Here is a 16,296-nt window from a genome sequence, read left to right on the forward strand (position 1 = left end):
ATAACAACTTAACTACTAAAACACAGTAACAGAAAAACTTAAAAAACTAATACCAATTGTCGACTTTCATGGGATCCTGCATCATCAGTCGGTACACGGTTGTTACCAAAATACACTTTTTTTTGTATTTGTTGTGATACATCAACAGATAACAAAAGAGAAATAAAAACTTAAAAATTTAGAAAACATAAACAGTCTTAACAACCATAATTTATTACAAAACAATTCCACTGCCATTACTGGAATGATGTAAATTTAAAACATCACACATCTATGTTGCTAAACATTGTAACCAACTGCTGTAACCGGCTATTTCTTTAATTAAAATATAATTTTCAATTACGATCTGTTGGTTCGTCATTTCTTACTTTTGTTTAATTTATAAATATAACATTTTTCAAGTATATTCATTTGTTATTTCAAATTTCGTTTACATTGCAACAAATGATCGGCCACATTAGACACCTCTTACTATTTTTGTAAGCATTGTGTTTCTGTAAGCATAAACTTTTTTTTAAAAGATGTAATTATATCAATGTAAATTTTACTTCATACATTACACTTAATTTTATATAGTCTTCTCATTTCTATTATTGTTATTCCTTAACTGTTTTATAAAATGGTTGTTAGGTTTATATGCCTTTTTACAGTTACTTTTATCATATACATTAGTAATCTTTTTATTATATTATTTAGTATTTTTTATTATATTCAAAGAAAAAACTATTGCCAATCTTTGCGTTATTTTCTTGTACTTTTGTAAAATTTACATGGTGTTTTATACTCTGTTATTTATACACATTTTTGGAATGTAAGAACAGCTGTTAACCTTTATTCATCATCTTTCTTTTTTGTATTGAAGTGCTCTGTAAATGGATCTTACCCCTTTCCAATCGTATTTAGCAATCATGAGCATTCTCCCAACTTTTTTTTATAATTTGATTGAAAATGAATTTACAATGTGGATAGTCGTAGCTTATTTTATATGTAGTTGTTTATAATTTCATTTAATTTAATCCGCCATTTTACAAAAAGTTGGTATTATTGAACATTTTTAAATGAAACTTGAAGATTCACTGATTGTATACAGTGTTATATCAAACATTTCTGTAAGTTAAAATTGTTGTTAATTAGGTAATAATTACTATTATCTTTTCTACTAAGATTACTATAGATTCTATGTTTAGTTAGTACTACTTACCTTTCTTAGCTTCATTCTTTTATCACTTGATGCGTTTTGGAACCATCATCAAAACTTAACTGTACTGGTACACTCTAAACTTGAGAATACCAGTACAATAAGTTTTGACAATGAAGTGGTTTCAAAATGCGTCAACAAGTGATAAAAGAATGAAGCTAAGAAAGGTAAACGGTACTAAACGTAGAAATTTTTGTAAATTATTATTATTTTTTCATTATTAAATAATTTGTATAATTTATAAATACCTTGTATTATGTTATTTAGTAAATAAGAGAACTTATTTTCCTCCTAAAATTTATAAAATTATTTCTATGTATTATACGTTTTAAAAAAGATCATTCAGGTGCTTTCTTTTGTCAGAGAGTAATTATCATAACCCAAAACTTATGTCTATAGGTGCAAATCATCTTCATCATTATCTATATGTAAACTTTTAAGCCATGTGTATTGTTATTAAATCACAACAGAGTCAAACTTTTAAAAAGATTGTCATTTGCGTTAATCAAGTGTATATAAAGAATCATTAAGTAGAACATGATAGAATAACAAACTAGTTGATATAGAATTAAGCAGCTGTAAAGTATAATAAGATTGATGTCAGAAGAGATCCAACATTGTATCTGTGCAGAAAATTGACCAAATTGAAAGTCTGATCACTTCCAGTTCTTATGAATATGGTTAATAGATGATAGATTTTCTTATCTTATAAATATTAATAAGGAATAAATAGCCTATTTTTTTAGCAAATTTGATGAATTGTCGTGTTATGTATATTATTTGTACAGGGTGTCCCATATAAAACGCAACCCAACCTTATATTGGTAGGTATTGAAATAATAAAAAGGCATGTGTAAATGTAAATGTAATTTTTATTATTACCATCCATTACCTTACATTTAGAGTAAATGTTGGAAGTGGCCGCCATTTTCTTGAATACAAGCTTCAATTCTTTTTACAGCGTTTCTTGCAACTTTTTTCAAAGTTTGTGGCTGGATATTTAATACAGCTCGTTCAATATTGACTTTCAATTGTTCGTGGTTTGTTGCTGTAGGCTTTTTCTTTGAGGTTACCTCCCATAGAAAATAATCCGCCGCAGTCAAATCTGGAGATCTTGGTGGCCACAAGCCTCGACCGATAACACGATTACCAAAGAATTCCTCAATGAAATCAGAAGTTGAACCTGCGTAGTGCGATGTCGCACCGTCATGTTGTAGCCAGCAGTGTCTGTCTTCCTCTTCCGAGTGCGATGAACTGAAATAAAATATCCTGATATCGTTCTGCATTAATGGTGTACTCTAAAAAAATAGGACCGATTATTTTCTTCCACGATATCGCGCACCACATGCCCAACTTCTGCAGGTGTGATTGTTTTTCGTGATAAACGTGGGGATTTTCAGCGCTCCAAATTCTACTGTTTTGGCTGTTTACGTAGCCATCCAAATGAAACCGTGCTTCATCTGTGAAAAATAACGAATCCACAAAATTAATTCCCTCACGCAGAAATCGACGGAACCATTGACAATAGTTAGACTAGTCCATTTCAGTAACGAGTAGGGGAGTAAGTTTGACTTTTGAAATTTCATGGACGAGTGATTGATGGGTTGCATTTTATATGGGACACCCTATATAAGTTGTTTTATTTATTTAAAGTTTGCGTGGTTTTATTTTTAATTACTTATTAAATGTTTATTTTTTGTTAGTAGAGAAGAACTTAACTGATTATCAGAAATTTCTTATTTTTGATAGTAATTTATTATTTTTTTGTGATTTTATAGAGATGTAACTATCATAAGATTCTATAGTAAAGGTACAATTGAAGAAGCTATAATGAAAATTGCTCAAGAAAAAGCTAATTTGGGTCAAGATTTAACTGCTGTTAATGGTAATGTATAATGAAGTAATACAGCTTTAGTTTTTTACTACTTGAATTATAGTATTTGAAGTTTACCACTTAATTGCACTTACAATAATTTGCAAATTAATCCGAACAAATGTTATTTATAAAACATGATACCTGTACAATTCATCTTAATCACTTCACATACACAATTTTGTATCAATTCAACAAATGTACTACACATTATTTTTGATTTCCTCATCATGAAACCATATTAATATTATTGCTTGTCGGTTTTTTTGTTGTATGGTTCATTTTTTAATCGTTTTTTGACTATTGCCCAAAGAGTTTCAATTGGATTTGAGTCTGGGGAGTTGCCTGGCCATGGAAGCACTGTAATATTTCATTCTTAAAAATATTTTTCCACATTTTTGGCAGTATGGCTTGGCGCCAAATATTGCTGGAACGCTCCATTGCCTTGTAGTTTGTTTTGAAGAGCTGTCTCTACCCTTTCCTTTATTATCTTCATATATCTATTACTTTTTAACATGACACCTACTGGAAGTAATGAACAAGGGGGTCAAATGTGAACCAACCCCAAAACATTTCTTCTGGGTATGTTTAACGGATTGTTGGATATGAGCTGGTAATGTATTTTCATCCAATCCTTCTCTGATGTACAGAATTCTTTAGTCCAGTTAGCAGGTGTTTTGACCTAAAAGAATATTATTTTATACATTGCTGATGTTAAAAGCTGCTTTTTAGCTGGCAGGTGAGTTGCAAGAAGTGGTATCTAACAGTTGTCACATGTAAACGTGTTCCACTGGCTGTTAATTCTGTAAGTCCACAGCAGATAATTTTGGATCAAGTTTACTTTTTGTCACTAATAATCAATCTTGTGTTTGAGAAGATTTTCTTTTATGGCCACATTTTTCTTCCCTTTTAGGTGAAAAGGAACCAGTTTCTTTAAATTGTTTTAAAGTAGCATTCACTGTCCCTAGTCTAACTATCACACTAGAAAATTATTTATCATTGTCATACTGTTATGCTCAGACAGAGAAACAAACAATTTTTGAATGCTTTCTTGAGTTATGTTCATTAATATGTATTCTATTCAACATATGTAGAGTAAAAAATACAAAAATATGATTTTGTAGTAAAAAATGGAATTTTTATTGTGAAAATTTCACAAAATGCTATATATAACAAGGAGATTGTTAAATAACCAAAGAACAATAACCTCACATTACACAGACAACTTAAAGAATGGGTGTGGTCAAGTAGTATAGCCACAATACACAAATAAATAAAAAGTTCTGTTCAGATTAATTTGCTTGCTGTTGTATGATAATATACATTAATAAATTATCACATAGAAATGTGTGTATGTATGCACATTCTCTTGCATTCTTAACTCACAGAGTTTTGTTTTTTCTGATGAACTACAAAATGGGATGTCCAAAACAAACGCTTTTCCTACTTGACTAAGATATTGTGTTGCTCAGGTGCTATACTCAAATATACCACTGAAGAATTTTTTTTCATGTTGAAAGAAGTTATTATTTGGTTTCGTCAGAACACATTCATTTTAGGTCTTTAAAGTCTTTTATAAAACGAAAAACGTCTTTTTTGTAAGTCTTTTGGGTTTGATAAAAGACAAACCCAAAAAAGAAAGCTATCTAACTTATAGGTAAGTCTTGTAAAAGTGTAAATTCACGTTTGCGGATTATACTTCTAATCAGTTTGAAATCATATCATATAATCAGTTTTTAAATTATATTAAAATTGTCAAAAGGTAATCTCCTTTTGACAATTTTAATATAATTTAAAGAACTTATCTCTGTAATGCTGAAGTTTGCGAAGTCATGTAAAATTTTTGTATTATCCAACCCTATTATTTTAAGGGATATGAATTAGTTTGTGGTTGTGAATTGGTAGAATATTTTTTATTGTGAACATTGTTTAGATTTTGTTTATAAATTAGTTATTTGCTAGAAATTTTTTTTGTCAGGTTTGATTTTATTTATAATTTTTTTCTTTTTACAGAAGATGAAGCTGTAGAACAAAAAGACATGGTGTCACTTTTACATTCAGTGCTAGGATTAAAAGCATAAAATGAACTTCTTTGACTTGATTGATATTACTTTTGAATGTTTTTCCTTCTGAGATTCTCTTTTACTTGTTATATTTATATATTCATATATGACACAATAATTTATTATTGTAAAAGAGTAATTTTTGTATTATTTGTATCAAGAATACTTTTATAACCGATTCTTTTTTGAGGTGTTGTTTATTTTAGAAAATAATAAACTTTCTTCATAAAAATTTTTAAATTGAGTTGACTTATAAACTGATTGAAATAATGTGAATTATTCATTGACTAAAAGTACTTTTGCTTTGGTACTTGAAAAACTTATGGTTATTTTTAAAGTTTTTATGTATTTGCTTTATACTGCCCCACAGCGCACTATTGTGTTTGTTGTCAAACAATAGTAACCTTTTTTGTTGTTAACCTATAAAAATTGCCAGCCTCTGTGGCGCAAATGGTAGCATCATTGACTTTCATCCGGAGATCCTGGTTAGGCATGGCATTTTGACACACACAACATTCATCTCATCCTCTGAAGCATACCTAACGGTGGACCTGGAGGTTAAATAAAAAAAAAGGAACATTAATTATTTTTTTAAACTGAAAATGATTATGTATTTTTGATATGCATGTTTCAACATTCACAGTTTAAAAAAATACATAAACACAACTGTAGTGTTGTGGCGAATTTAGCAACAAACCAACGTTACACATTTAATAGAATGTGAAAATACTTGTTGCTAATAAAAAATCCTTGTATAAATTATTGAATCTTCTATTAGCTTAGATGGAAGATTCTTGCTAACATCCTGTAAAGTATTTGTAAGTAGTATTACAATAGCTTACTACAACTGCAAAATGGAATCTGAAAATCTTTGTCAACAACTTATCGTCTGTAAATGAAAAAGCTAAACACTTTACATCGTAAGAAAGAATCATATAATATTTATTTACTGTAAACTTATATATTAATAATTTCAACAAAAATATTACTCTACTATAAGCAGAAACCTTAACCTGCAAAAAAAATATGCTCAAAGATAAACAATTCGTGCTTAGTATTATGAACCAGTCGTACAATCAATTTACAGCCAACTAATATTCTCTTATGATTTCCCACAAAAAGCTAATTTGATTTATTGTTTGATAACAGAAATTTTTGGTGATAACTAGTCTGTTTTTGTTTAAAAAAAAATTATATTCATTCATATTTATATATAATAAACTCTTGAACAGCCATGTATACATTTGTTTTAGATGCCTGTAAATGGCAATGTTCACCACTTAAATAAAATAAAGAACTTAGTTCCAGTCTGATTGATTCTTCTACCAAAATTACCATATCGAATTTCTTAATGTGCGTGATAAAATTATCCAATGTCTGCATTAATTAGTGAGCAGTATAACTTAAACTGTTAATGAATGTTAGTTTATATCGTAATTTCTCATCCAGTAATTTTTTCTCGCTCAGATATCAACAATCGAACTTCTCAGTTTTGGGTTTGCAGAATTTCATGTAAAATCGCATTTTCATAAGTAGGCAAGTGATGAATTTTACTTCAGCGAGCAATAAAAGAGGCCCCCCCATCATTCAGTAGTTTATACTTAACACAAAATCATGTATTGTCATTTATTTAAATGCCATTAACTGTTGAAGAAAGTGTATTCATAATGGGAACTTATTTAGGCAAAATCTCACGTGTCAGCAAACATTCTGGAAGAAATTTGAAAAGGAAGCACTGGTGAAAAGTGTTATTCAGAAGTTAGATAAAATTTCTGTGAAACAGGTTTGGTGTTAAGCAGAAACATGTCCAATACAGGTGTCATGCAGACCATATTTTTTTCAAGGTAAATCTTGAAAGAGTACTGTACTTTTTTTAATGAAAATCAACTTATAACATCATGAGTATTGACAAATAATTAAGGGAAAAATTAATTGGCTCATGTTATTCATACAATGGAATTTAAATAATTTGGGCCCTTGCCTTACTAAATAAATTCAATCTTTCAATATCTAATGTTTTTTATGTTTATTTGATCTTGCTGCAGGTAGTTAATCTAATAAAATAAATTAGCCTATTAATCTGTAAAAACATTACTTCACTAATCAGTTAAGTATACTAGAACATCTACAAAATGAAATATAAACTTACCAACATAACCTAAACACCATGTACAGTAAAGCACAATCAATAGTATATTAAAAATACCTCTTTTGTTGCTGTCAAAACCTTATAACAATCTTTTATAAGGTAAGAAATACTTTACCTGACCTCTACTGGTGATTTCAGAAAGCACAATTTACTAAATGACATATTATGTAGAAATGTGTATATAGCTTGTTCAGTACAAACCACAGTTGTAGTTATATCTGTAAATAGCTCACTGAGCAAATCCGTTTGCAGATATAACTGTAAATAGCTCAGTAAGGGTTAAAATAGCAGTTACAAGATCTCATAAATCTCGGCGGAGACTAAGCTGGGAGGAGAAAGGTTTCACTAGGTCGAGGCCATCCACACACAAGAATACTAAATGTTATACTGAATGCAGGTTTAAATTAACTAACTACTGCTGATTATGCTAAAAGGGAAAACTACTATGGTTCAAGAACTTCATTAGAGGCAGTGTTGGCATTTTAGATTATGTTTTTTCAAACATGAAGCATGGTTTCACCTTGTTGGGTATTTGTCAGAACTACCAGACCTGGGATACTGAAAACCTGTATATTCTCTTTGAATCTCCCTACCCCCACAAAAACTAGCATATGGTGTGTGGTTTCAAGGTAATGAATTAAACTCTTTTTTTAAAAAAAAACTTGTTGCTGGCTTCCTAGCCCTGTGCAGGACGGCCGAAGGGATTTAGTAGAGTAGGAACCTGGGTGGCTAGGGTCTGCTTGGACAGTTTGATTGACCAAAGGTCCCTTTGACAGCAAGCCTGGTTAGTTAGATAAGAGGAGACTATAACTGTTAAGCTGTCAGCAGAACAGCAACTGCCAATGGGCATGGTATGCCATTCAGCCATGAGGTGCAGCAGCATTTGGACGAGGGCAGATTAGAATGAGCAAACGACACTGATGGCAGGATGGCAACTGCACTTTCTTTATCCTGTTTAGCCTCCGGTAACTACAGTTTAGATAATTCTTCAGAGGATGATATGTATGCGTGTAGTCTTGTTGTACATTCTCAGTTCGACCATACCTGAGATGTGTGGTTAATTGAAACCCAACCACCAAAGAACACCGGTATCCACGATCTAGTATTTAAGTCCGTGTAAAAATAGCTGGCTTTACTAGGACTTGAACGCTGGAACTCTCGACTTCCAAATCTGCTGATTTGGGAAGACACGTTCACCACTAGACCAACCCGGTGGGTCGATGGCAACTGCACTGCCAATGGACATGGGACACCATGCAGCCGTGAGGTGTAGCGACATCACAATGATGGTTAATGTCATGCAGGACTCTATGATTGAGCCGAGTGGGAGTAGGAGGTCTGTTCGCCTCTCCCTAGTGGACCAGACCCATGTTGAATTCATTAAGGGAACTAGGACTATTTTGTTGTTGCGACTATTTGGTGGTATGTTGTGTATTGCTTCGAATCACAAGACATTCACAAAATTGGCTCATAAGAAGTAGAACTAGGCGCGGGGTTTGTGCTTCTGCAAGCTCAGTTAGCTAGTTAAGAGGGATATGATGTAGAACATTCAGGATGTCCAGACAAGGCCTACAACAAAGGCAATAAGCAGAGTTATTTAATCACGATGCAAATGTCTACAGAGGCATCCCAGCGAGGCCAGGCTTATTACTATAAGATGTAAAAAGTCAAGAGGATGATAGACTCCCGTTAAGCCCAACAGGGCTATGAACAAGGGGGGGTGGTATGGCAACCGGAATATCACTAGGTGGGTGTCTTCCTCTACAGGGTTGGGATGGAGATTATTTCTAAAAGAATGTGGCCACCAAGATACCTGAACTGGCTAATCCAGACTTCTTTCAATGGGGTTACTTAAATTATTTATAAGAGCAACTCGCACACTATGCAGGAATTTAGGACCACATTATAAATGCCGTTCAGGTAATAGGGTACAGCTAAGAGCAGCCAGGAAATTGGTCAAACATGTTGACACGTACATGGGCATTATTTTCTGTAAATTATTATGCAAGTGTTTGCCAGTAACTATTATAGATTGAACTAAGTGATGGTGCCTCTAAGTTAAACACTCTGTATAAGGTATATAATTTCAAGTACTAACTAAAGATTTATTACTTCAAAATTGTGAGTGTAAACTGGCCACTCTTGAATAAAATATATACTCGTCAGTAATGTTCAATGTAATTAAAAATACCATAATACTTTCATGAGCTAAGAAATTAGGCAGTCCTCACTTCAATCCTGTTAAAGCCAATCAGGGCTATGGAAAGCGCAGGGGTGGGGGGGAGTGGCGACCAGAAGAGTCACAAGGAAGTGTCTACGGGGTTGGGATGTCCTTGTTGGTAATGTTTTCGAGTTAAAATGTAATTTATACATATGTCCTTCTGCATTATAATTTCAGTCTATTATGTTTTTGGTATTAATGTAGTAGGCAATCTAGTTCTGCAATTACTTAGTTCTTAGATGGCACCACTGAAATAAGAAAATAAATATAATCTAACCAAACTTAACTTAATCAAGGTTAGCAAGTGTAGGTTAAGTTTGGTTAGATTATATGGTATTTGGTTCTTAAATTAGTCCATTTATTCATTCTTTTTTGTATTTATTTTCTTATTTAAATAAAAAAGGTGCCATCTAAGAACTAAGTAGATAGATCGCCTTCTACATTAATACAATTTTCTTTTAAAATGACTGTACTGCAATAACACATTTTGATACATAACATATTACATACATATAATATTTTCATGCATGTTTATAAATAGCTATATTAAAAAAAGAAAACAAAAGTATAACTTTTGTTCGCATGGTGGAAATGGAAGATAATGAATTTTCTTTGCATTCAAGGTATAAGGAGTACAAAAATATCACTCAAACTGTGGTTTCCTCATATACAAGGGCCGGTCAAAGATTATCTACACTTTCACTATAACACACCTTCAAGGTTGTCATACAGCCTTCTTGCACATAGAGTTTACACATCTGCAGTCATGTGTAAAATTTGATCCCCATCGTATTACTTACCTTGAACATGTCCACTCCACCAGCATGTTTGCACAAAGGAGGAACAGTGATCAGAGATTTCTCCAATCAAAGGGTGTGAAAGGGGCTGAATTCATTGTAGACTTTATTACAATACAGGACAGTGCTTTATCATGTAAAAGTGGTTTTTTTTTAGATTGAAAAGTTTAAAAGCAACCAGGTGAGTCTCACAAAGAGAGAACAGGACGCCTGTCAACCTCCCACAGACATGATTCAGCAAGGTAGACATCATGGTTCTGGTGAATAGGCAAGTTACAATCAATGGGGTAGTCTACTTTGAACATTACTCATTGTCCTACCCATCAAAATAGTCACAAACCTCAGCTTCAATATAGTCTCTGTACAATTTGTGTAAAGACAAGCTCAAACATGTTGACATTTGCTAACACTTACTCGATCGCTACATCAGGCAACACATTTTTGAACAGAATAGTCACAGGTGATGAAACATGGGTTCATCAATATGAGCCAGAGTATAGACTGGAAACACCAGGATCACCTACAAATAAAAATCTAAACATCATTGGCAGGAAAGGTTAGCTAACCTGGGAGTTCAAATGGCCTATATTGATTACTTCATGGAAAAGGGCACTATGATCAATAGTACGAAGTTACAGTGAATATTGAAAAACTAGAGTATTTTGCAATAAACACAGAAGTATATTGTCAAAGACTGTTATTGTTGCAAAACAGTGTCTGCCTGCAAATGGATCACCAAACCATCAAAGAATTGTATTAAACACCCACCGCAATAGTACAGATCTTGCTCCCTTTGACTTTCATTTGTTTGAGCTGCACAAAGATGGTCTGCAAGGTTGTTGATTTTCCACAGATTTACAATGTGCAAGAAGCAGTGCAAAATGGCTTTGCGACCAACCAAAACCTTGGAAAAAATATGCAAGCTTGCAGACTGCTCCTCCAAGGTAGGCAACCATGCAGATGTTAAACTCTTACCTTTGTGTTAATAAATCATTCAATGAAAAGTGTATATAATTTTTGACTTGCCCTCAAAAAGTATCTTGTCTGTAAATAAAGTAATGAGACTAGATTTTTTTTGGCAGCCAAAGTGGCAACATTGTAAAGTTACTAGTATGGTTATAGGAATAGCTGATTTATATTAGGTATTAATATTTTTAGTCTGTTTGTTGTTATGAGACATCTTGAGTTTTTATTGTGCGTTACAAAAATGAGCAACGTTGTGCAATCAAGTTTTGTTTGCTTAAACAAGAATGCTACTGAAACTTTTTCAAAACTGAATAGGGCGTATGGAGATGACACTCTGTCAAGAGCTCAACTTTTTGGTGGTTAAAAGTATTTTCAGATTTATAGGCCTTTGAATAAAATTATTATGTGGTTCAAAAATCTCTAACTACAATTTCATTGTAATTTATATATTATTCTAGAATTCTTTCTTTTTCTGTTTAGCCTCCAGAACCACCGTAAGGTATTACTACTTCAAAATGAGGTATTACTACTTGAATGAAGTGTGGTTTCAGGTCGATCATTCCTGAGATGTGTGGTTTATTGAAATCCAACCACCAAAAAACACCGGTAACCATGATTAATATTGAAATCCATATAAAAATAACTGCCTTTACAGGGTTTGAACCTTAGAACTCTCGACTTCAAAATCAGCTGGCGAGTCCACAAGCTGCCAAAATCAACGATGGCGAGTTTACTACTAGACCAACCCAGCGAGTTAAATATGATCATTTTAACGCTGGAAAAATTTGAGCAAAGCAAGTTAGAAGCGTGGTTTATGACACTGCAAGTAGGAATGTGGAAACAAAATAATGAGTAGTCCTACACAGAACAGTGCAAGATTTTCAAATTTTTCTTACAGTTTATAAATAGGAACTGATCTCTTAACAACCAAGTAAATTAGTTAGTTTTCAATTATATTAATAGGCCTCTCCTGAAAGACGTCACTCATAAAATAATCTTAATACACAGAAGTTTTACTGAAGAAATATTAAGCAATGGAATGTAGTTTTGTTAGGTCCGCACAATGTATTTTTTTTTCAGTCCCATGAAATCCTTTTGTAATAAGTTTTTATAAATTTTCACAGAACAATTTGATATGTTTTCCAGGGGGTTTTATTTTATTTTCCTGTTTTAGCTGAAAAGGGTGTAAATGTATTCCACTAACAAAACAACCACAATAGTTTTTTAAACAGAAATAACAAACATCAAGATAGTAAATCATTTAATTGAAGTGTGCAATACACACTAAAAATATAATAATACATCTATTACATAATAGCAGTTGGTCAAATTAATTCTTTCATAATGCTAACTAAATTTAATTTAAAAAAAAGAAAGGTTTTTACTATACAACTACATATACACATTAATTAATTATTCAACAAAATATAGTATCAAAAGTAAGAATAAAATATTACATTTATGAACTATTTTTCTACTTCAAACTACTATTTTATTATTAAAGACTCAATTACATTTGCCAGTTTCTCAAACACCTAACTTCATGTAACAAAGAGAACATAATCTAAGAATAAAGAAGAAAGTTTGTGACAAATTCACAACACTTAACAAAAAAAAAACATATAATTAAATATCTTTTAATAATTTAAAATCGTGCTAATTTCAAAATCTAATTCACACATCACAGTAATGTTGAGTTTAACGGTGGTTTATTATAATCAGTTGATATATTATTTTTTTCTATTATATTGTTTAGTAAATTTATTTTAAATTTAACCCTTTCTAGACTACTACTGCACCAGTCCTGACTAGTTAATTTTGTCTTCTTGTCAGCTGTTGGGCACAACCAAACACATATACCACCTTGCAAACTGACGAGCACAGTTTTTGTAATGTAATTACTAATGAATTACATTAATTGTAATGTAATTACATTTTGTAAATATATTCCTTCAAGTAGGACCTATCATCAAAATGCCAGCTGCACAGGCTGTTCACATGTAAAATGGTCATGATGTTGTTGTAAGTGAAATAAATGGTGGTGTGAAGAAATTGTGTCGTAACAAAGAACACACTTCTAACTAGGTTTTAATATCATGATTAAAGTATACAGACTTCAACAAAAAAAATGTGTAAAAGCAAAAATTTTAATTCTTTTCTGTTGAACGGTTACAACCCACATTTGGGAATAACTTTCTATGACAACGTTACTAGTTATTTAGTAAAAATATGAATAATCATGAACATTAAAAAACATCTACCCTGTAAAAAAAAAATATCTGTCTGGCATGACTGGAATATAACTGTACCTGAATTATACAATTCAATAGAAACGATTAACACAAATCAATAAAAAGTCAAATCAACTACATTTTCTGAACTTAAGAGATTCACAAATGTTCAAATCTAATTTGCTTATATAAAAGTTTTGGCATTTTTTTGGAGTTTCAATGTCAGTGGCTGGCTGTAACATGCATAGAAATTAACTGACAGATATAAAAATGAATAACTTCTTTGGAAATGAATAAAAATTACAGTTAAAGTATTTAGTGGTATTTATGAAAAAAAATAATACATATATTTAACAGGAATGAGTACATAACAGCCAGTTCTCTAGTAACAAAATGAGACCTATACAGTTGTCTCTTTAATGTAGTATGTATACTGAGACTTTGGTTAAACAATTCTGTAGTGTCAACACAATTTCTTGTTCACAAGAATGCAATGTGCATCCATACATCAATAAAATAATTCAAGATTACATAATCTAAACTATTGTTTAAATTGTATTTATAGATAAAAAAAGTGATATAAACATTCATTAGAAGTTAAAGCAATTATGAATATAAAGAAATAAGGAAGGAAATACTGGATTAGTTTGTAATATGAGTTGATCCTTTTATTCACAATTACTTGTTTGTGTATTTTTATTATTTAATTCAGCAGAACCAACTAATATAAATTGCTTTAAAGACCTATTCTATAGTCAAATTTTGACATTACCTACATTGAACAAATTATGTTTTAGAAATGAATACAAAGAATTTCAATTGTTAACAGCTAGTTCAGAAGGAGATAAGACTTTAAAACAGCAAGGATTAATTACACAACAGCAATATGCGGTTAGTACTATTTTACAAAACATTTTGCTGTAATTCTTAATCTAAATTAAATAGAGCCCAAATTAAATTGTAAAGAAATTATGCAATAATCCATCAAATTAGTTTGAAGACAAACACATTAGCATTTGAAAATGCTGTTATTCAAATAACAATAACGGGTTGAAGTAATTAATCAAAAAACAAATGCAACAGGTAACTTAAGATTTCAGCTCAATTAAAACAGATCATGATGTTTTAACATTTTAGTATTGAAAACTGATATTAAAAAATACCAAAAAACACATAATATTAACAAAGTAGCTTCTCCACTCACTTCTTCACAAATAATGTGCATGGAAAACTAATGAACATGCACATAATTTTGTAGTTAAAATTTTTCAAATAAATATTAATGAATTTCAGATGCACAGAAAAGAAATTATATAAACCGACACATATACATACAACAATCAATCCATTTTCATTCATTAGATAATATTTAGATTTACTACTGACATGAACAAAATTTCTTAATTTTCCTCAAAGTAGAATAAAAGATATCCTTGCATTATTATTGTCAATCTATTAGGGCTAGTTATTTATAAAAAAAAATCAATTTCAGGAAAAATTATAATTAGCTGTCGTTATAAACCACAAAACTGTTAAAATACAACACTGAGAATGATTGTCCACTTAAACGTGATAAAATCACAATTATAAGAAAAACAAATTTCTTCTGAAACTATCTCAAGCCTATTAACCAAATTGTAACTATTTATGTCGATATTGCATCACCTGACACAATATAAAGATATTCTGATCTCCCCAACACATATAAAGCAAAGTTCACAAAGTTCTCTTTCTCATGCAAAAAAAGATTATTTAAGAACTGAACAACTATCATAAAAGAAAAATTCAAATCTGAGCAACTTCTTAAGATTTTTTTTCACATATCACTTAATAAAAATGCAGATTAATATTATAAGAAAGAACAGTATACAATTTTTTAGTTCAATTATTAAAATGTTTACAAGACATACAGTAGAAAACACGATAAAACTTTCTTTACAATAAATGTAATTAATAAATTCAAGCTTCTGGTTTTTCTTCCTTCCCTTCTTCATCTTCTTCCTCTTCATCTTCATCTTCGTCATCCTTCTTCACATCAGACTTCATATCGACATCATTACTGTTTAATTTGCTATTCTCAGGATGCTTATCATCATCTTCATCATCATCCTCTTTCTTCACATTCAGCTTATCTTTCTCACTCAATTTAAACCTATCATACCTTCCTTGCTCTTCATGTTCCTCATCTTCATCTGATGATTTTGCTTCTGGTTCGACTTCACGCAGAAGATCACCTAAATCTTTATCGACTTCTGACCAAAGCTTCTCATCTAAGTCTCCTTCTTCCAATTCGCTTGTCGTATCTTTTTCTTTCTTCTTTGTTGGTGAAGATGTGCTAGTTTCTAACTCACTTCCTGTTGATTTATCTGCATCTTTAGCATCTTTTTTGGTACCTGTACCACTTTCTTCTTTTTTATTATCTACTTTTTCTGTATCCTGGAAAAAAAAATCATTATTATTCCTGGCCTATTTCATAATTTATAAACCAATAATCATTTTCTTTAAATCTACAATACCACACAATCAGAGTAATTTATAATGCTATAGAACAAGTAATTTTAATAATTTCATATGTGATTCTTCTAACACAAATTATGATATATTCCTTAATAAATCAATTTTTAATTTTTAGTAAGGCATGTAAAAATACCTGAAAAAACAAGTACAAGATAATATTCACTGTGTAATATAAGATTCTCTTATATTAACAGCATATACGAGGTGTGTTCAAAAAGTAACAAGAATTTTGAAATTTTGCAGATTGTATTAGGTCGATTCTCGGGATTTTTTCGTTGTAC

General features: G+C 31.2%; 2 protein-coding genes across 4 annotated transcripts in view; one reads left to right on the plus strand and one right to left on the minus strand.

The window, feature by feature from the left end:
• The window catches only part of Etl1 (SWI/SNF-related, matrix-associated actin-dependent regulator of chromatin, subfamily a, containing DEAD/H box 1), a 62,762-nt gene extending 57,394 nt beyond the window's left edge, over positions 1-5,368 (plus strand). For all 3 annotated transcript variants that reach the window (XM_075372877.1, XM_075372876.1, XM_075372878.1), the window contains exons 16-17: positions 2,977-3,083; positions 5,085-5,368. In XM_075372877.1, the coding sequence (XP_075228992.1) occupies positions 2,977-3,083; positions 5,085-5,152 (175 nt within the window). In that variant the 3' untranslated portion in view covers positions 5,153-5,368. The remainder of the gene's footprint in view (positions 1-2,976; positions 3,084-5,084) is intronic.
• Positions 5,369-12,511: 7,143 nt separating this feature from the next.
• LOC142329259 (uncharacterized) overlaps positions 12,512-16,296 on the minus strand; it is a 61,642-nt gene continuing 57,857 nt past the window's right edge. The window contains exon 15 of the mRNA XM_075373681.1: positions 12,512-15,934. Within this exon, the coding sequence (XP_075229796.1) occupies positions 15,458-15,934 (477 nt within the window). The 3' untranslated portion in view covers positions 12,512-15,457. The remainder of the gene's footprint in view (positions 15,935-16,296) is intronic.

The sequence above is a fragment of the Lycorma delicatula genome, chromosome 8, assembly GCF_047948215.1.
Source record: "Lycorma delicatula isolate Av1 chromosome 8, ASM4794821v1, whole genome shotgun sequence".
NCBI classification, from domain to species: Eukaryota; Metazoa; Arthropoda; class Insecta; order Hemiptera; family Fulgoridae; genus Lycorma; species Lycorma delicatula.